Below are 14836 nucleotides of genomic sequence, written 5' to 3'. Positions count from 1 at the left end.
CTGCCTGCAGCTCCCTCCCCCTCCCTGCTGGGGAGGCGCGGTCAGGCAGCTCTGGCACCGCCACCCCCCCATAACTCCCCTTGGTCAGGTTCCTGGCCAATGAGCTGGGAACCGGGTCAGCTCTGGGATGGGGGACAGAGGCAGCCTGTGGAACTGCCCTGCTTCAGCCGAGACTCTCCCCAGCACGCAGGGACGCCGGGGAGGGGGGAGCTGCCCCCGAGGTGAGAGCGCCCCACCTTATGTTGTCGAACTGTGGAGCATGGGCACCACAGCCCATCTTGCCACCTATGTATCCAACCCCTCCTGCTCCCTGTCCCTTGACTGCCCCCGCCCTTATCCTGTTAAGCTGATAAGCGCACCTTATCCTAACCATGAGGCTCGTAGCAGCATTTGGCTCAGCGCGGAGCCAGACATGCTGCCCTGCGGGAGCATGCAGCCCAGCCGCCCCAGAGCTCTGCCCAGCACACCCGGTGCGCACGCCTATAGCAGGGGAGTGGACAGTCAGCTGTCTGCCTCCTACAAGATCAGCACTGCAGGCTTTAATGATGAGAATCCAGTATTAAATAAACAAACTTCATGCAATGAACAATCCTGGGGCATTGGCCAAGACGCTACATCTAGGATTGTTCCACCCAAATCAGGGATCCTGGCGGATATGTGAAGCTATCTTGTGTGATATAATCTATTCTAGGGAGCTAAGTGGAAGCAGAGGAGGATGTTTTCCAGTTTCCTATGACAGTAAAACCTCTTAGTTAATTCTGCACACAGCACTCATTCTTCAAACTCTCCTGACAGGAGCTACTGTGTGAGAACTCAGATTGTTCTCAAGGTTCAGCATCTAAATTTAAGTAAGTTATCTGTAATTGCAGTATTGCCAACCCCAAATGTCCAAAAGTCACGAGGCAGGATCACCAAAATCATGAGATTTAACATCTTTAAAATAATGAGATTATCTAAAATAATAGATTTGGGGTTCTTTTTATTTGCTTTCTGCTTTTTGAGCCTTTGGGGTGCACTGGGGTCACATTTTGAAGCTCTCTCCACAGCCACAAGGGCTAGAAACCTACTTTTTCTTTAAGAATGAAGGCTGAAATCATAACATATCCACTTGACTCCAGGAGATGGGGCTTTAAGGAAAACAATAATTATCATGAGACTCCTGATAAAAATAATGAGAGTTGGCAACACTGCGAGTTGCTTCAGGAAAGTGTGAGCTGAGTCTTTTTGGTGGTACTGGTGGAAATGATGGCATGGTTGACCAAAGTAAGGTACTGCAAATGTAAATCAACAGTGCTTATTTTCATAGCTTAGAGACAGCAGAAGAATGTTTTAAAAAATCATTGGTATAAGCAACATCAGTTTGTTTGTTTTGTTTGTTTGTTTTGCACAATGTTAAGAGATTGACAAGTAGCAGTGCAGTCTGGAAGGGATATTAAGCCTAATGCTTGAGGGTTTAATCCAGTTTCTATTGGTGTATGTCTACACTATAGCTGCTAGTGGCACAACTACCATGCTGCAGCTGTAGTGCAGTAGTGTAGACCTTCCTACATTGATGGAAGGGTTTTCCAACTCTCTGAGAGGCAGTAGCTAGGTTGACAGAAGACTCCTGTAACCCAGCTGCATCTACACAGAAAGCTAGGTTGACCTAGCAACAGTGCTCAGGATGCAAAATTTTTCACAGCTCTGAGTGATTCAGCTAGGTCTAGGTCAGGGGTCTCAAACATGCGGCCCACAGAGTTATTTCTTGTGGCCCGCCGTAGGCACTGACTCCGTGGGTGCTCCAGGGCTGGAGCACCCACAGGGAAAAATTAGTGGGTGCTCTGCACCCACCGGCAGCCAAGCTCCCCTCCACCACCCGCCCCATCTCCTCCTCCTCCCCCTATGAGCGCACTGCATCCCCAATCCTCCGCCTACCTCCCAGTGCTTCCCACTGCCAAACGTTTGTTTGCACGCTCGGTGGGGAGGAGTGGGGGAGGGGAGCAGGAACGTGGTGTGCTCAGGGGAGGAGGCGGGGCCAGGGCAGGGATTTGGGGAAGGGGTTGGAATAGGGGTGAGGAGGGGTTGTATTTTGTCGTTTGAGTGAGGTGATTTGGCATTCTGCTTTGGCTGCTGTTTGCCGAAGGTGGAAGGTTTGCAGTGCTGCTGGATGGGCGATTTGGGTGGGAAGTTCTCTTTAGGGTGGGGGTTGCATGGTTTTGTTTACTTGAATCAGGTCAATGTGCCTCTATCCCCCACACTCTCAGGACAGCGCCTCCTGTTACAAGGCATGTGCTCACAACCTGCACGTGCTCCCTGCCTACAAACTGCAGCTGGCTGCTGCCTGCCCCTTCAACATTTTCATTCTTTTGTGTACATCAGTGGATCTCAAACTTTTTTACTGGTGACCCCTTTCACATCGCAAGCCTCTGAGTGTGACCCCCCCAATAAATTAAACATATTGTTTAATATATTTAACACCATTATAAATGTTGGAGGCAAGTGAGGTTTGGGGTGGAGGTTGACAGATTGCGACCCCCGCCCCCATGTAATGACCTTGTGACCCGATCCCCAGGTTGAGAACCCCTGGTGTACATGAACTTGGAGGTTCTTCCCCCACATGAACAGTTACAACAGAACATCACCTTGTGGAAGCTAGTGTACTCTTTGCCTTTAGCCCCAGCCCACGTGCTCAGAGCTTAGGGAGTCTCAAGGACTGCATCCTGCACATGCTGCCATACCTCTGGCCCCAAAGCTCTAGACTACCTTTAAATCAACAGACAGGAGTCACAAGAGACTTGACCACCAAAGCCTTAGCTGAGACCAGCAAACTCATATCATGTAACATCAGTTTGGCTTTAAATCCTAGACTCAGGAGGTGAGAACCAAGTGTCTTGCCGAGGCTCTCCATTTTCCCTTTCAAATCAAATCCCTCTTGATGCCTCCAAAGTAGCTGACGGGGCAGGTGAGCCATGATATGTTCAGCAGGATTCCACAGGTCTCACTTAGCTGTAATTGTTCTTTTTTTTTTTTCATATTTGACTATGCTTTTGTATTATATGAAAAAGGTTTCCGTGATGCGGCCCTTGGCCAATATACTAGTTCTCATGTGGCCCTCGTGGTAATTTGAGTTTGGGACCCCTGGTTTATGTGTAGACCAGGTGTCAGACAGCAGGGTAAGACCTAATGTGGGGACAGGTTATCCCACATCTGCCTACTGTGGGGTTCTTATACCCTTCATCTGAAGTAGCTGGTGTTGGCCACTGTCAGAGACTGGACAGTAGACTGAATGGACCTTGGTGCTGATCCAGTCAGGTAATTCTTATGTCTCATCACTTCTCTGTCCTAGAGAGGGAAAATCCCTCAAAGTCCAGTATATCCTTACCAGTTGGATTAACCAGACCACTAATGTTCACATTCTGAATATGTATTTCACCTCCACTGTTGAAGCATTGTATTCACTGGATCAGACTATTGTATCAACCAGCCAATGGTGAGGAGTGAGAAGTAATTCTGACTCTTATTGTAATGAGGTTTGTTTTGCTGCTTTATCTGGCCCACGTTTGGCTTGTAAGCTCATTGAAATGATAACTGTTCTCCCTGTTATTCCCATGCACACACTGTAAATTGTGTAATTCTTCACCTTCCCTGCCTCCTAGACTTCTATCATGTTCTCCAGTCAGCTGTGGAGGGACTACACTGGCTGATGAATTGCCATGGCATGATCTCTGCTTTGTTTGCTTTCCCAGCTGCCAAAGAGGACGTGACTTGGTGATGGAGGCTTTGCTGGAGAGAATGCAAAGACAAGGGCACGGAGGGTACGTATACCACCATTTACAATGCTCTCTCAAACTCATGCAGCTTCACTTTTATATCAGTTCAAATTCTACAGTCCTTTGGTTTGCTCCTTAGTCAGACAAAATCTCCTTTGCTTATTGTAACAGCTGGGAACTACAGATAGGGACCGGGACCCATTGTGCTAGGACAGGGGCAAGCAAACTTTTTGGCCTGAGGGCCACATCGGGTTTCCAAAATTGTATGGCGGGCTGGTTAGGGGAGGCTGTGCCTCCCCAAACAGCCAGGCGTGGTCCAGCCCCTGATCCCTATCTGACGGCCCTGACCCCGGACTCCTACCCCATCCAACCGCCCCTGTCCCCTGACGGCACCCCCAGGACTCCTGCCCCATCCACTGCCCCCTGCCCCTGACTACCCCCCTCCGCCCCATCCAATCCCCCCTCTCCTTCCTGACTGCCCCCCGGAACCCCTGCCCCCATTCAACCCCCTTGTTTCTCGCCCTCTGACCGCCCTGACCCCTATCCACACCCCTGCCCACCCCCTTGAACTCCCATGCCCTCTATTCACACCCCCCTGCCCCTTACTGCGCTGACTGGAGCACCGGTGGCTGGCGGTGCTACAGCCGCACTGCCACACAGCACAGAGCACCGTGTCAGGCCAGACTTTGCAGCTGCGCTTCCCCAGGAACTTGCAGCCCTGCCGCCCAGAGCATTGCGCCGGCAGCACAGTGAGCTAAGGCTGCGGGGGAGAGGCCGGGGGCTAACCACCCGGGCCAAGAGCTAAGAGGCCAGGCAGGAGTTTGCCCACCTCTGTGCTCGGAGCTGTAAAGGGTGTTATGTTTGAGTAAGGTCTTCAGGATTTGGCCAGTAGGGCCTGATCGTATATCATTAACTTCAACTGGAGCAGGATCAAGGCCATAGTGAATTGCTTTTCCAAATAGTTCCTGGCTACAAGCCTTTGTTGTCTTAATAGCTGGCATTTCTGTACTATTATCCTTTTGCGAAATCTCTGTTCTATTTTTCAGCCTTCTTACAAGTTATTCTACTGCTAAGTGCAGTTATGGTCATAAAAGTGAATACGCAAAAATGGCACCACCTTACTCTGTGGATCTATTCCAGTCTGCTTACTTTACTGTCAGAAATACGGCTAGCACTGCATTTGGCTATAGGAGAGCGAGCCGCATTCTCTCTTGGCTCCCACAACATCAACAGATCTTAACTAAGTTCCAGTTGCAGAATCCTGCTGCAGCCAGGATAAAAACATCATGACTCATAGAATTTAAGGTCAGAAGGGACCGTTATGATCATCTGGTCTGACCCCCGGCACGTTGACCCCCTGCAGAACCTTGCCCGCTTCAGATCCTGGGTTGAGTCAGCAGCGCTGGCAGTTGAACGAGCATCTTTTTTTCTTGTCAGTTGAGCAAATGGGACATGAAAGTAATTGTTCCCTTTGCCTCAACGGCGTGTGCCACTTTTATATTCCTTTTGCCAGACTGTGCCCCAACTCCGAAGGTGGCAAAGACTATCTCTTTGCCAAGTAATGGTTTCAGAACTTGGATATGAATTGTACAGCTACTCTCACTGAGTAGGAAATGTTCTTAAGGACCATAATTACTGCTTAATGTTTGGTCAACTCACAGGACAGGGTGAACTTCAAACTGAACTGTGAGGCTGGCTCCTTTAAGAATGAGTAGCCTTCCCTCAGCTTCCCCCTGGTTTGAGCATTGGCCTGCTAAACCCAGGGTTGTGAGTTCAATCCTTGATGAGTTCAATCCTTGAGGGGGCCATTTAGGGATCCGGGCAAAAATTGGGGATTGGTTCTGCTTTGAGCAGGGGATTGGACTAGATGACCTCCTTAGATCCCTTCCAACCCTGATATTCTATGATTCCCTATAGCAAAGCTGTCAAGTTCTGAAGTTTACGGATACTCCAGGGAGACAGAGGAATTTCAATCCCTTGACCTATTGATTTCCATTTCTTTTCAGTCCTTCCTATTTGACAAGCAAATTAAAGGGGTAAAGATCAGTATGGAGTTCACGTCTCTCTTGGGCTCCATCTTGCAAGATTTAATATTGTCCCAAGCTTAGCAGCTTGTAAGGTTTCAGGGAAGTTAGTTGATTTGGGTTCAGTGATTACTGCACCAAAGTTGAAATTTCAGCATGTCTAGGGAGCAAACGCTCGCCAGTAGATTGGAGATGTTTTATTCTTAATTATGGTGGCGTTATCCACCCTGCTTCACTTAGGTGTTTGTCAGCATTTATGTGATAATCCTCTATTTTCAGGAGTTGATAAATTGGCTGTAAGATTTCTCTGATGATTGGAACTCTGTTCAAAAAAATTTCTGCTTGGGGACTGTGATAGTTTCAGGCTGTTTCCCGAGGATCCCGTGGGACCGTTGTACCCCTTAACTCTCGAGCCTGGACTGTCTCTCTCAATGCTATGCCAGTGACAAGCAACTAGTTCCTACAGGTGCTATGATTGCTCAGCTGTCGGCATGTGGAGACTCACACCCAGCTAAATTGCATGAATGCTCTCCAAGCCACTCATGAATCATACACAGAAAGGCACCAGCCAAGCACCCCAGCTCCCATCCTTGCACCCCAGAAATACACTGTCTTACAGTGCTCAAGACTCTCCTGGATGGTGCAAACTCATTAATTAGTTCGCCACTCCTGCAAAGGGTAGTAGATGTGCAACAGCCGTTGTTAACCTGAGCTGAGATGCCCCAAGCACTTCAACTGAAAACACACTGTTTTAGATAAAATATAAAGCAGATTTATTAACTACAGGAAGATAGATAGTAAGTGATTATAAGTAGCAGTCATAGAGACCAAAGCTGGTTACATAAGAAATAAAAATAAGTTAGCAGTCTAAATTCTACACACTGAGCAAGATTTGAATCAAGCAGTTTCTCACTCCACTAGATGTTCTAGGCAGTTTACAGCTCTTAATACATAGTGTGAATTCCCTTCCTAGCCTGGGACTAGTCTCCCCAGTTCAAAATCTTTGTCTTCCAGACAATCTTCCAAGTATTGAGATGGGGGAGGAGAGAGGCCAGGTGATGATGTCATTGTCCCTCCTTTTTATACTTTCTTCCAGCTGCTAGAAAGATCCTTGAAGTGACATGGGGGTTAGACAGCCCTCGTTGCATAGGTGCCCTCTCTGAGAAGTCTTTTGCAGAGTAGATAGGTGTTGATGGGCCGTCAACACCTGTCTGGCCAGTGATAGCTGCTTCTTTGTTGCGAATGAAGGGCTGGCTGTGGGTGTCTTCCAACCTCACATGTTTCAGTAAAACACACATAGCATAACTTGGTACAATGATAGTACATATGATTCAACAGAACATTAATGTTCAACAGATCAAGACTTCTTAAATGATACCTCACAAGGCACTTTCCACAAAACATATAATCATATCACACTGGTGAATATGGGTGCTATTTTGAGATACAGTGTGTCATAGGAACAAAGTCGTGTTTTGTTTTTAAATTACAAAATATGAAAATCCCATTCAGTTAACTACACGTTAAGCAAGGAGTTACTGTACTAACCTCTGTGTTTTGACACTTGGGTAATGCAGTTATGTTCCTGAAAAATGCTACTTTAAGCAAAAAAATGTGAAGCGAATACAATTTTCCCTATAAGAATTAATGTAAATGCGGGTGCTAGGTTCCAGGAAAATTTTTTCACCAGACAAAAGACTGCGTGTGTGTGTGTGTATACACACACACAGTATAAGTTTTAAACAAACAATTTAATACTGTACGTAGCAATGACGATTGTGAAGCTTTGTTGAGGTGTAGAAGTCAGAGGGTGAGATATTTCCCAGGGAATGCCTTACTGCTAAATGATAAACTAGCAGTCAGCTGAGCCGTCAGGGATTAACATGTTGTTAATATAGCCTCACACTCTACAAGGCAGAACGAATGGAGGGAGGGGAGACAGCATGGCAGAGAGAGACAGAGACACACCATGTGTGTGAGAGAGAGATGCGCATTGCCCCTTTAAGTACGCTGACCCCACTCTAAGTACATTGCCCTTTTAAGTAGATCAGCAAGTTGAGACAATAGCTGCTGCCAGCAAGCTCCCTCTGTCCTGACCCTGTTGTCTCGCCCCTGCTCTATGGAAATGGGGTAAGGAGCAGAGGGGAGGGGAACACTCTCACATTAGCACCCCTTTCCTCCCCCGGGCCCCCCCCCTTGCACAGCAAGCAGGAAGCTCCTGGGAGCAGCTCCAAGGCAGAGGGCAGGAGCAGCACATGGCAGTGTGTGGGAGGGACAACTGAACTGCTGGCAATTGATAGCCTGCTGGGCGGCTGCTGCACAGGGAACTTAGGGTAGTGGGGAGCTGATGGGGGGCTGCCTGTGCACCCTGGTTCCAAGCCCCCACCAGGTAGCTCCAATGGGCTGCTCTTTCTGCAAGCAGTGGGCAAAGCAGGCGGCTGCCAAATAACGTTATAAGGGAGCATTGCACAACTTTAAATGAGCATGTTCTCTAATTGATCAGCAACGAAACAATGTTAACTGGGATGACTTTAAGTGAGGAGTTACTCTATTTATAGATGCTTTTTGTGCTCCTGTGATTAAATAAAGAGAGGTTTTGCCTTTAGTTTAAATTGTATAGGCCATTTGTCCTGGTTGAGATTTTCAAAAGTGCTCAGCATTGGCCTAATTCTGCTCCCACTGAAGTCTGTGGTAAAACTTCACAGAAACCTTTGACTTCAATGGATCAAAGTTAGGCCGTGCTAAGCGCTTTTGAAAATTCTACCCCTTGGCTAGTGTCTTGACCTGAACAGATGGGGGGGAAAATAAATCAGTAATTTTGTTTAGAAGTGCAAAGTACTATATGTGCGTTTATTGTAGGATCCTTAGCTAATGCAAATCAGTGTGTCCACTGGCTTCAGTTGGAGCTATGGCTGATTTATACCAGCTAGGGTTCTGGTCTCTAATGTTTGAGTGCTCTTTTTAGTTTAGTACACAAACAAAGCATACGTCAACATGGTAGTTCTAGCATGTAGGTGAGGAACCCCCTGTGATTCTGAGCTATACTAGACTGCCTGTTTAGCTGCCACAATGTTAAATAATTCTCTACTTATGGCTTTCCTTGATGAGGAGAATGTTACACATTTTAATATATTGCCCTATTTACTGTGCCTGCCCCTGCTCCCGCTGTAGTCAAGGAGTTCAGTTAGCCTGTTTTGGTGGAGATGCCCATCATCATGGGTGAGGGAGGTGTGTGAGAGTGGAGGGAAGAAGTACTCTTGTTGGGCTAGGTTCAGTAGCTCTTTTGTCTACTGTGCGGTTTTAGCAAGCTGTCTTCTTGCCAGCAGAGGGTTCTTAACGTCCTGTGAGGCAGAGCTGCAGGAGCTGATGAAGCAGATCGATATCATGGTGGCTCATAAGAAGTCTGAATGGGAAGGGCAGACCCAGGCTCTGGAGACCTGCTTGGAGATCCGAGATCAAGAGCTTTCCTCTGTCAGGACTCTGTTGGATGAGAAACACAAGGAGGTACAGCCCCAGGCTCACTCTGTCTCACATTCAGTGATATTCCTGTGCACGTTGTCCGTCAATATAGAATATACAAGAGCCAGCATAAATTTTCATTAATGTTCATTGTCTCTGCACAAAAATGTATTCACCTCAGTTACTGTTTTGTCAGAAGCATCTTGTTTTTTGTTGGTGTTTTATTGATTAAAGCTCAGAGATTAAGTGGTGAAGACTTCAATGAAAAAAATGTAAATGTGTAACATGTCAGTTCTGTTAACCCTGTGTCAGGGAAAGCAGGAACCCTGCTTCACAACTGCGGACTACCTGTCATTGGCAAAGGAATGAGTTGCCTAACTCGCAGTGTTATTCAATGGAAACTGGGTGCTGAACTTCCCGTTTCAAGAAACCAGCCTGGACTCTCAAAGTCCCTTGTGAGATCCTAGAAACACCTTATCTGGTCACAGAAGTCATAAGCAAACTGAATACTTCCAATCACAAGGGTAATGAGAAAGCTAATTGCTAAACTGCACCAAGTGATGATCCAGTGTTTCCAAACTGATTTGTTTTTTGAGGGCTGTGGCATTAGTTTTGTGGGGTTTCAAAAGTATATGTAACAAATTCCTGTGTCAGTACTGTACATATAGATCAAGTAGCAAAGCTTCTGTGGTCTGTGTTTATAATGATATTAAACTTAACTCATTTTACAAGGAGCAATGTTGCACCTTCTCTTGAGTGCTAGGAGATCAAGAGGACTGTGGTGGGCTGTGGGACTGTCTCTGACCTTTAGCTGTACTTCATTTATTTTAAAATCTTGCCTCACATTGTACAGCTTCTTTGTCCTGTTTGTTCCTTGTTAGCACATTGCCCTCCCCATAAGTAGCGTGTTAGCTGCACTCCAGGGATGTGGGGAAGGCATTCAAGTTTTAACATGTTGGGACTGGAATTTGCACCTTCATCACAAAACTTGTTTGTGACTGAGTATATAAATTGTGTTTTGGGTGCCTTTGTCACCGTGGAACTAGAGGTATTTCTATGGCCCCTAAACTACACCTAAGTATGTATATAACTACTAGTAGATCTGGTGTAGAATCTAGGTTAACAAGACAATGAGCAGGAGAAAAAAGAGAGTCGGGTAGCTTATATTGGTAATGTGTTGGGAATTTATTTTTTAGTGCCCTACTCTCTTCTCTAGATATTAATGATTGACAGGGTAAGTATTAGGATTAGCATGTCCAGAATACAGTTATTTTGTATCAGGCCACCAGTATTCACAACCAGTTTGAATGAAGTTTCTTTGTATGGGTCATGATCACACTTTTACCAGTTTTTTATTTCACTGAAAACTTTTGAGAGATTCCCTATCACCAGAGACAAACTATACATTTCTTATGCTGAGATGTGTTTGTAAAAAAAAAAAAAATATATATATATTTTACATTGCCCAAATCTTTTTTATTGTTGTTGCTTTTCAGACATACAATTAGACAGGTCTCTGCCCTAGAGTTCCGAGAAGGGGAAAGGATGTGAGGAAAAAGGAAAATGAGTTTTTTTTTTTAAAAAAAAAAAAAAAGCCTTTAAAGGAGGAATAATCTCCCATTTGCCTGTTTTGAAGCCTGTTTTCTTTTATTCCTCTCTTCTCCCCTCCCTGCATATAGAATTTGAAGAATTTCTTCTTACTCCCTGCAGATGAAACAGCGGAGGTGGCTGTCTTTGTTGCTGACAAATAGCTTGAAATGATAATCCGCATTTCTGATCAGTCACATCTGCCCCCCTCCCCCCGACCTTTTGGCGTAAACTGAGTTTGGCAAATTTCAGCCCCAAAGATGCAAATTTTAGAAAACTGATTGGCTGAAAACAAGGGGTTGAAATGGAAGCAATTCTGCAAATGTAGGTCAAATCCGGCAAAGAGTTAAGCACACACTTAAACTGATGCTTGGTGAGTAACCCCATTGAAACCAGTAGGACAATAGCATTTCTTGTACCAGGACCTTAGCTGTAACAGTTGCTACCACTTATACTATAATGTGTGTTTATGTATGTAATATATACTATGAAATTAAAATACAGTAATCCTTCAATTTCCACATCTACTGGTGAGACAGCCAGCTGTATTGAGTCTGCTGCTTCTGTGCTGATAGTCACTGTGCTGTGTTTTAACTCTTTCTTTAGGTCGGTAGGTTGCGCCAGCAGTTAGAACACACTGAGCAAGTCCAACAAGGCATGGTTGTGGAGTATGAACAGCAGCTGAAGAAGTTTCAAGAAGAGGTGGGTTTCAGAAAGATGAGATTTGGTGTTGAAACCCCAGTCTATGCCTTGTGGTCTGATAGATTAAATGTTTCATTTCGTCACTGTCCTTTGAATGCTGTGATTTTCTTAATCCTCCCTTCCCCACTGTGTGCCAAAACAAGAGGATTGATTAGCAACAAAATAATATTTTACATTTATATAGCACTCTTCATCTCATTCCAAAGATTACTGTGAAAGTGGAAATACTTGCTGTAAACTGAAGTCAGGTCCACACTCTAAAGTTAAGTCGACCCAGCTATGTCGCATAGGGGTGTGGAAAAATCCTCACCCCTGAGCAGTGTAGTTAAACCAAACTAACCCCTGCCATAGACAGTGATCAGCTGACAGAAGAATTCTTCCATCGCCCTAACTATTGCCTCTTGGCAAGGTGGATTAACTATGGCGATGGGAGAATCCCTCCCGTCGTTGTAGTGAGTGGCTACCCTGAAGCACTATAACTGCGCAGCTGTAATGTTTCAAGCATAGACTAGCCCTTATTGTGGCTACTTTCAGGTGTGTTGAAAAGCAGCAGCAGTTTACAGCCAAGGTTTCCTGTCTTCTCTCACCCCAGACACCCCTATGCTTGTGCTTATCTTGCTTTGTTGCTCTCCCAGCATAGCATGAAATTTAAAGAAAGCACAGCTCTGCAGCTGGCCTTTTTCATGTGAAATAAACATGAGATGATGACTTTTCCTGCGGCAGATATATACCTCCATCTGGAAGTACAGTCATGGTGGCCGAGAGAAGGTGGCAACCATCCACCACGTGGTATACTGACTCCACCAGTGCATGGACATGTGTTGGGGGATTTGAATTGAGCCAAGGATACCAACCTCCTCCTGAAAATTGCTATGGAGTCTACATCATGTCCTTGTAGATCAAAAATACTCTGTGTTTTACGGTCTCCTACAAAATTTCTGTATCTCCTTATTTTAGGATTTTATCCTGCCGCCCATTATGGTAGTCTGTGTGCACCCGCCATGTAAAATGGGTTCAATTTGGTAGTGACAGAATATCATTATTCTGGTGGCTTTTCAGAGGCTAGTGTGTAGTCAGTTGATCTCAGTCCTTTTACCAGTGAATGGGTATCCACATTCCTGAGACCAGCATGCCTGTTGATATTCTTGTTGATATCTCAGGGGAAATTCTAGCTGTTGAATCAGCATAGAGCCTGACCCTCGAGGCCAGGGCTGAAGGAGATTGGCAGAATGGGGTGGAGGGGGGGGGTTACTACTGGTTCTGCCTGTATTCTTGTTCTTTGAAGGTGACTCCATTCTCCCAGGCATGATGATATCACTAAATTTACTTGACAAAGACTTTTAAAAAGAGTTCCACACTCTTCATTCCACAAAGGATGTCCTGCCCACTGTAATGTAACAGATGCTGAGATTTTCTGCGGGTGGGCTGACAGTATTTCATGTAAGTGCCTTAATGATTACTTCTGTTTCCATTGGCTTGTCAGTAGTGTGGAGCTAAATGCCAGGAGAGGGTAGCAGTGCATTATCTCTGGAGGATTGGGCTCAGTTCCTGCTTACTATAGGTCATAAGTATAATTAATTTGGTAGTCTCAATTTAGTGTGCAGAAGACATCTTTCCTCATTTAAAACCCCCTTACATTTCAGCATGATGAACAGTCTTTGTTCAGGAAATGTCCCCACTGGAATAGTAGAGATGCTGCTAGGCCAGACTGAAGTGCATTAACAGATCTGTCTTAAAGCTCAGGACTGGAATCGCAACTGTGGTGTGGGTCAAGACTGAGGCGCATTAGTATTGAACTCAAAAAGGGATAATGTGGTGGGGGTTAGAACAGGAGACTGAGGAATCCTGGGGTCTAATCCCCAAACTGCTTGCTTTGTGTCTGTAGGAAAGCCTCACAACCTCCCCCTGCCCCAAGTCACCCATCATTATAAATGTGATAGTTGATACTATATAGTCTATAAATCACAGAGATGTTGCAAGGTTAAATCTATATTTGTAAAGCTTTCTGGCTCCCACTCAGCAAAGCGCATAAGTAAGTCCATTCCTGTTCCGCAAAGCGTTTAATCACTTTGCTGAATCAGGAGATCCTCTTCTGAAAGGAAGCATGGCTTTGTGGGTAAAGCACAGGACTGGGAATGATGAGATTTAGGTTCACTTCCTGGCTCTGTTCATGTGTTTCTTTTAGAACCATGGGCAAGTCACGAACCCACTCTGTGCCTCATTTTATCCATCTGTAAAATGGAGATATTTCCCCAATTCACAGGATGTTAAGAGCTTTATTTTGTCAGTGTTTGTAAAGAAATTAGATAATCAGGTGGCAAATGCTCTGTTTAAGTTCAAAATATTTGATCAAAGATGCTATTTAAATGCAAAGTATTTATTATTCAAGTTTTTTAATAAAATTAGAATTCTAGCAGTAGACATGGGTGACGTTCTTCCTTATCTTTCTCCAGTCAGTGGGGAAATTTTATGACCTAGCTAAGCAACCAGTATGACAAGATGAGTGGCTGTTGTATTGCATACACTGGAATTTCATGAATGTCTGTCACCTACATCCTTGACAGGTTCGTAGTCAAGCCTCACAGCGTTCTGTTTTTCTTTGGGTGCTGTCACTCCATGTTTCTGTAACCCATATCTGCTCAGCAAGGTACTTTGTCTCCCTCTGGTGCTGGGTGGGCCACAGACAGAAGTTTATGAGCCTGGTACAGCCTTGGCTGACAGAGCTGGATATTATGTATTTTAGCTCGGGCAGTAGGGGCTCCTGCCTTAAGTCCATAAGACCCAGGTTCAATTTCTGCTGCTGCTGCTGATCCACCCAGCGGCAAACCACTGTGGCACAATCCAGCATATTTTGATACATTATGGAGTACATATAGTACTTTTTGTTTATTATACAGGTAGAAATCTTCTTCTGCCAACCGGATGGTCTTGGTTTGAGGGAGTATCTCTATAAAATGACTTTATGTCCCTTCCTTCAGAATGCTTCATTAATTTAATGCACTGTGACCTTGACCAGCATTATCAAAAATTGCACTGACTTCCTTGCAGCTAGGCAGGCTGAAGAGAAGCTATGAGAAGCTGCAGAAGAAACAACTGAAAGAAGCTAGGGAGGGTCCCAAGAGCCACGGGGATGACCGGTCCGAAGTGAGCAGATTGACTAAGAAGATAGAGGTGTGTGGATAATAGAAGCCATGGCCATTGTTCATACAAACCAAACTGACTTGTTTCAGGTTCAGTAGCAACTCTGAATGTTTAATAAGCAAGTGGACTGTGAGTGCAAATACTCAGTCCACTCACCCCTGCATTCGCTGTCCT

At 45.3% G+C, this 14836-nt stretch overlaps 1 protein-coding gene across 15 annotated transcripts in view; it reads left to right on the top strand.

Annotated features, from left to right (window-relative positions):
- The window catches only part of CEP63 (centrosomal protein 63), a 49127-nt gene that overhangs the window by 8149 nt on the left and 26142 nt on the right, over positions 1-14836 (top strand). For 10 of the 15 annotated variants that reach the window (XR_013347029.1, XM_077825514.1, XM_077825515.1 and 7 more), the window contains exons 2-5: positions 3726-3794; positions 9097-9277; positions 11426-11521; positions 14570-14692. Coding sequence is in view for 14 of the 15 variants with exons in the window: in XM_077825514.1 (XP_077681640.1) it covers positions 3751-3794; positions 9097-9277; positions 11426-11521; positions 14570-14692 (444 nt within the window). In the remaining variant the exon portion in view is untranslated. The remainder of the gene's footprint in view (positions 1-3725; positions 3795-9096; positions 9278-11425; positions 11522-14569; positions 14693-14836) is intronic. The other 5 variants (XM_077825518.1, XM_077825520.1, XM_077825517.1 and 2 more) reach the window with 2 other exon arrangements.

Source organism: Eretmochelys imbricata, chromosome 9, assembly GCF_965152235.1.
Source record: "Eretmochelys imbricata isolate rEreImb1 chromosome 9, rEreImb1.hap1, whole genome shotgun sequence".
Classification (NCBI taxonomy): domain Eukaryota; kingdom Metazoa; phylum Chordata; order Testudines; family Cheloniidae; genus Eretmochelys; species Eretmochelys imbricata.
The sequence above is the reverse complement of the archived record's forward strand: the minus strand, read 5'-3'. Positions and strand labels throughout refer to the sequence as shown.